Here is a 6931-nt window from a genome sequence, read left to right as displayed (position 1 = left end):
TGACCTCTGGTTCCAGGTTCAATCCCAGCATCTCCAGACTAAAGGATGAGGTGGTAGGTGATGTAGAAGACCTCCGCCAGAGACCCAGTCTGAGTAGACAAAACTGGCTTTGATGGACCATGGGTTTGATTCAGCTTGAGAGGCTCCTGCGGAATCCGTGTCATGCAAGTTTTGGAGCCTCTGCAGTCCCAGAAATCCCCGCGTCCCTGGAGGAGCAGGTTCCCAGGAGACTTCCCCACCCCACAGGACATCACAACGAAGACCATTCACCTGTGCAAGGCAGCACTTAAGGATTCCAGAACTGGTCTTGCAGACAGCATGGCATAGCCGTTAGCGTGCCGGATTTAAAGTGACATCCTGATTCACACGACTGGGTGACCTCAGGCCAGTCACTCACTCTCTTCAGCCACACCTGCCTCACAGGCCTCTTGCGAGGATAAAATGGAGGAGGGACGAATGCCCCCACCTCCTTGGAGGGTAGAATGAAACAAAGATACCATTTTGCACCTGTGCAACGAAAGAACATACGAGAAGCCAATTTTGGATCAGTCCAAAGGCCCATCCAGTCCAACACTCTGGGTCACACAGTGGCGAAAAATACCAGGTGCCATCAGGAGGTCCAGCAGTGGGGCCAGGACACTAGAAGCCCACCCACTGTTAGCCCCCCCCCCAGCACCAAGAATACAGAGCATCACTTACCCTGAAGTCCCTATCCATACCTTGTGGCTAATAGCCACCGATGGACCTCCGCTCCATATGCTTATCTAATTCCCTCTTGAAACCATCCATGCTTGTAGCCACCGCCACTTCCTGTGGCAGTGAATTCCATGTGTTAATCACTCTTTGGGTGAAGAAGTCCTTCCTTTTATCCGTTCTAACCCGATTGCTCAGCAATTTCATGGAGTGCCCACGAGTTCTTGTGTTGTGAGAAAGGGAGAAAAGTACCTCTTTCTCTACCTGCTCTTTCCCATGCATAATCTTATAAACCTCAATCATGTCACCCCTCAGCCGTCGTTTCTCCAAGCTAAAGAGCCCCAGGCGCTTTAACCTTTCCTCCTAGGGAAAGTGTTCCAACCCTTTTATCATTCTAGTTGCCCTTTTCTGCACTTTTTCCAAAGCTATAATACCCTTTTTAAGGTGTGGTAATCAGAACTGTACACAGTATTCCAAATGAGGTTGCACCATTGATTTATACAGGGGCATTATGATATTGGCTGATCTGTTTTCAATACCCTCCCTAATAACCCCCAGCATAGCATTGGCCTTTTTCATTGCAGTCGCACACTGTCTCGACATTTTCAGTGAGTTATCTGCTACGACTCCAAGATCCCTCTCTTGGTCAGTCTCTGCCAGTTCGGACCCCATCAACATGTATTTATAGTTTGGATTTTTGGCTCCAATGTGCATCACCTTACACTGAACCCCATTTGCCACATTGACGCCCACTCACCCATCCTCGACAGATCCCTTTGGAGTGTCTCACAATCCTCCCTGGTTTTCACCACCCTGAACAACTTTGTATCGTCTGCAAATTTAGCCACTTCACGGCTTACTCCCAACTTAACCCTTTCCAGTGTCTGCGTGCATTGTCACAACGGCCCTGCAATGCAGGCCAGTATTATCCCTCTCTTGTAGACCAGAGACTGAGGGGAAGAGAGTGACTTGCCCAAGGCCATCTGTTGAGTCTGTGGCAGAGATGAGATCTGAACCAATGACACAGCTCTTTGCCTAGATTAGAATCACAGAGCGGAAGAGCCACACTCAAGGGGCCAAAGAGCCGCATGTGGCTCTAGAGCCGCAGTTTGCCTACCACCGGAGAGCATCCCTGACGTGTTTGTCCAGCTACTGCTCACCACCCTCTTAAGCAGCCAATTCCACTGCTGAACTATTCATACTGTAAACAAAAATGTCCTAATATCCAGCTGGTGTCTTTTTACCCATAATTTAAACCCCCCTATTGCGAGTCCTCTCCTCTGCTGCCCACAGGAACACCTCCCTGCCCTCCTCTAAGTGACAGCCCTTCAAATACTCAAAGAGAGCAATCATGCCCCTCCCATCAACCTCCTGTTCTCCAGACTGAACATTCCCAAGCCCCTCAGCCTTTCCTCGTAGGGCTTGGACTCCAGGCCCCCGATCATCCTCGTCGCTCTCCTCTGCACCCGCTCCATTCTTAAGCCTCCCTCCTTCAGTGGGTGCCACAGGACCAACATGTTGGTGGTTCAAATACTGCTGGACCCCCTCTCGAGGCTACAATCATACAGGCTCTCCTCTTTAACCCTGAGGAAAGATACATCTTTCTCTCCTGATCAAAAATAAATGCACCAGACTGTTAATCAGACTCCGGAATCAGGTAAATCAAGACATTTTCAAGCACTGCATGAGATACAAAAGGAAATGCACTTAATGATAATCGCACAAGCACTTTTTTATTGAGATCTATATATATGTGCATATATACATATACACACACACGCGCGCAAAATCAACGAACATGAGGTTCAACATGGGCAACTCTCACGCTCAAGATTCCTAGTTTCACCAAAGGGGAAACCGCATTTTAGACATGCCTGGGGATGGGGGAGGGGGTGCGCCACACAAAAGTGGGCAGTTGCTTGCTAAAGCCTTAAGAGCAATGCATGAGAGGGCTCTTTATTGGAGGGGGCGCTCCAGCCTGCAGATTCTGTCAGCCAAACAAAGCCCTTTCTGTTTTTGTTCAGCTATTAAAAAAAAACACCAAAACCTATTTGCAACGTCAAAAATTAGGACCCCAAGAGGATTAAATGCAATTCCTGCAGCAACTCAAAAGAACAAAACATCCTGGTGTGTGTGTGTGTGTGTGTCTGTATCTTCTCTGCCACCATTCCAGCACTGCCAGTTCAGGAAGAACTCCCTCTCTTAGCAAAGGCTGGAGAATTCAGAAGTCATGACACCCTACCTATACACCCTGCCAATTTCCTCCCAGATAGGCAGAGCTTTCTGGCCAAAAATAGGACAGCCTCTACTGCGACTCCCATCCTTGGGAGGGTCATATTCCACAACACCAAAGAGCGGAGCATGCCGGGGCCCTCCCAGCTTACTCTAGGCGACGATGGGACAGGCCAGAAGATACAAAGAGCTTGCTTAGCAACGCTACACCTTCGGGCTACAAAAGGTATTCTGCTCTATAAGAGTTAAATAAAATTGTTTCCATACCCTGGAAATTGACAAGTACAGCAAAGCTAGAGTTTCTTATTTTCACCCACAGATGGGCAAGGCTCTGTATGCAACCAATGCAACCAGTGATTTTTTTTTAAAAAACAACAAACAAACTTAAAAAAGATATAAAGGTCACAGAGGACTTCAGAACATCTGGGTCTCTTCTTTCTCTGTCCCGATCAGCAGTCAAAATACTCTGTCAAACTCTGTCTGGTTGGTGGCAGCTGGATTCCTGCCCTGATTGGCCGGCTGCTGTGGCATGTGTCCGCCTCTTCTCCTGGGAGGAGCCAGGTACTCAAACATGGATTGGTTATGGGTGGACAGCATATTCTTGAGGTCGGAAGGCATCGGGTCAGACCAGAAGAAGTCGTGATTCAGGGCGTCGTCACTGTCTATCCTTTGGGCAGGATCCAAAACCAGCAGCTTGTCTATCAGATCCAAGGCATACTGATCCTTGACGTAGGCTCTCAGGCGATCCTTCACTTTGCGCTTTTGCAATTTGGGCAACTCCAGCTTCTGGTAGAGTTCATATTTGTCTGCATTAGGCCAGACCTAGGAAATTATCAGAAAAAGTGTTCAGCCCAGAGAGAGGAATGGAGAGGCACGTCGATCAAAAGGCAGATACCTTTCCCGGTGCCTACTGAGCGTTCTTACAAAGTGGGTGGGGCTTTTGCCTAGCAAGGCTTTCGATTGGCAATGCAGATTTTTTTAAAGCATTGTTCTGGCAGCAGCTGCCACCAATGTTCCCTCTAAGCTGTGGAGTCTTGTGAGCAAAAATTCTACTTTGTGAGCGACTGGCATTAAAGCTGTGAGCGAGCGATTTGGCTGCTGCATAAATCAGTTTGCTCTGGAGCCGTCCTACCTGAGCTAAGAGAAAAATGTGTGAGCCGGAGGCTAAAAAACTGTGAGCTAGCTCACACTAACTCAGCTTAGAGGGAACACTGGCTGCCACCACAACACCAGGATCTTCACTGTTTGCTTGAAGGTAAGGTGTGGCAGCCATATCTGTGGCTGCCTCCACCTCCTGTGGCAGAATTCCAAAGGTGCCCCCAGGTTCAAAAAGGTCGGGGGGGGGGGCGCCTGGTTCCGCCTGACAAAATTATGTCAGTCACCCTCACAATGCACAGGGATCTGCTTTCTCTCCACGATCCTCTTAAGTTGGATTTTTAAAAGTGGAAATTATTTTATTTCTTGTGTCTGCGTGTGCACGCGTGCCCCTGGAAGTCATGGCGACCTCTGATGACTGACCCCTACTGGGGGCCTGGAGGATATGCAGAGAGGTGGCTGAATGAAGCAGGGCCTGCCCCCGCCTCCCGCTTCTGGTATTCCAAGGAGGTCTCCCATCCAGGGACTTGCCAGAGTCAACCCTGCTTAGCTTACGAGATCTGACATGGCAGGCTTGCCTGGGCTATCCCGGTCAGGACGAGCACTCAGAATTTCCTCATTTGAAATATCAGGCTGTGAGAGACACACACCGGTTCTGCCTTATCATTTAACTGAGGTTTAATTTTTTTATTTGTTTTGGGGGGTTTTCTGCGCACGTGCATGTATGTGTGCACCTGGAAGTCATGGCGACCTCTGATGACTGACCCCTACTGGGGGCCTGGAGGATATGCAGAGAGGTGGCTGAATGAAGCCTGCCCCCGCCCCCCAGCCAAGGAGGTCTCCCATCCAAGCGCTTGCCAGAGTCGGCCCTGCTTAGCTTCAGAGATCTGATGAGATCGGGCTTGCCTGGGCTATCCAGGTCAGGGCTGGTGCTAACAACTTTCTAAAAGCTGGGTCATGACTCTAAACCTAGTGGGGGAGCTATCAAGCATGGGACAGAATACCAGGGATACAGTGAGTGGAAGTTATCAGAATCAGGGCCGCCAGGTTCAGACTCCCCTAAAGGTGGGCTGGGCTATCCAGGTCAGGGCCTTTTTATGTCTGTTCTTAAACAAGTAGGAGCTGCGGTGGCTCAAGTGGTTAAGACGCTGAACTGCAGGCTGTGGAAGGTCGGTAGTTCAGCAGTTCGAGACCCGAGTGTGCCACATGACGGAGTGAGCTCCCATCTCTAGTTCCAGCTCCTGCCAACCTAGCAGTTCGAAAGCAAGAAATTGCAAGTAGATAAATAGGTACCGCTTCGGTGGGAAGGTCACAGCGTTCCATGCGCCTTGGTGTTTAGTCCTGCCGGCCACGTGACCACGGAAATGTCTTCGGGCAGCGCTGGCTCTTCGGCTTTGAAACGGAGATGAGCACCGCAACCCTAGAGTTGGATTTGACTGGCTTTCGAGCGAGGGAGATCTTTACCTTTAAGCAAGTACTTGGGGCGAGTAACTCAAATGACACCCCTCAATGGGGCAGTAGCAAGATTTCATTCCAAAGTCATTTAATCCCTGACAGCAGCAGAGGAAGAAGAGGAAGGGGGGGGGAGATTGGATTTATACCCTGCCCTTCACTCAGAGTGGCTTACAAACTCTTTTCCCTTCCCCTCCCCGCAACAGACACCCTGTGAGGTCGGTGGGGCTGAGAGAGCTCTTGACAGAACTGCTCTTGACAGAACAGCTCTAAGAGAACTTGTGACTGACCCAAGGTCACACCAGCAGCTGCATGGGGAAGCATGGGGAATCAAACACGGTTCTCCCAGATTAGAGTCCGTGCACTTAACCACTACAACCAAACTGGCCTGAAGAACTGGGCCACAGCGAAAACTGGACAAGGGGCCAAAAGGTCATGCAGTCCACCCCACTCCTTGTTAAACCTACCTCTGGAGAGATGGATCCGCACAGCTGGCTGATGAGCGTTAACTGGTGCTGCTCGGTGTTGCCCTGCATGATGGGGCTGCGGGTCCACATCTCGGCCATAATGCAGCCTGCGCCCCAGAGGTCGATAGCCGGCCCATAGTCTCGTTCCCCTAAACAGAAGAACACCTTAAGCATCTTCTTAGGCAAAAGTTAGGCAACTTGTTTCGACAGTAGAGCTGCTGACTCTCTGAAGGCTTTCAAACTAAGCAGAGGGCAGACAGGCCGTTCAGACGTTCTTCCTAAGGGTGAAGCGGGGCTTATACGTTTTCTGCCTTTGAAAGGGGAGGTGCCGTAGCTCAGTGGTCGAGCACCTGTTTCGCATGGAGAAGGTCCCAGGTTCAATCTCCGGCACCACTGGTGCAAGGATCTCACGTAGCAAGGACTAGGAAAGACCCGAGCCCCCCCCGGAGAGCAGCTAGGGGGTACAGAGGAATTCACTGGTCTAGACTGGGATTCGGGCAATCATGACCACATGAAACTGTTTATCCTGAATCAGACCCTCAGTCTATCAAGAGCACTGTTGTCTATTCCGACCGGCAGCGGCTCTCCAGGGTCTTAGGCAGAAGTCTTTCACATCGCTTACTATCCGGTCCCCTGAATGTGAAGGCCTGGAAAAATTCGGGGGGGGGGGGGAAACGTCCCCCCCCCCGTTTTTTTCCTGAAGCCTTTTTGTTTTTTCCCAGAAAAATTGGAAAAATTGAAAAAAGAAAAAAAAATTGATTATGGAACGTTTCATTTTAACATGATGAATAAAATATTTTAAGACAAGGTGTTCAAATATTTTCCAAATCATTTCTAAAATATATATATATATGGTGTCAGATTGATCTAATTTCTGTGCACTGAGGACAAGCAAGTCCTAGGTTACAAACTGAACCCTCCAATGCAAGAACAAGATGCATTTCTTCCTTTAGGAGGTGCTATTGTCAGAAGAAAATAAAAAAGTTTGTTTT

At 49.5% G+C, this 6931-nt stretch overlaps 1 protein-coding gene across 1 annotated transcript in view; it reads right to left on the bottom strand.

The window, feature by feature from the left end:
- Positions 1-2677: 2677 nt before the first annotated feature.
- Positions 2678-6931, bottom strand: part of CDK9 (cyclin-dependent kinase 9) — a gene marked incomplete at its 5' end in the record, with an annotated part of 8797 nt that continues 4543 nt past the window's right edge. Inside the window, 2 exon segments of the mRNA XM_015412367.1 lie at positions 2678-3747; positions 5940-6217. Of these exon segments, the coding sequence (XP_015267853.1) occupies positions 3382-3747; positions 5940-6217 (644 nt within the window).

Source organism: Gekko japonicus, unplaced genomic scaffold, assembly GCF_001447785.1.
Source record: "Gekko japonicus isolate JY-2015 unplaced genomic scaffold, Gekko_japonicus_V1.1 scaffold4483, whole genome shotgun sequence".
Classification (NCBI taxonomy): domain Eukaryota; kingdom Metazoa; phylum Chordata; class Lepidosauria; order Squamata; family Gekkonidae; genus Gekko; species Gekko japonicus.
Note: the sequence above shows the minus strand (reverse complement) of the source record. Positions and strands in the feature narration are given on the sequence as shown.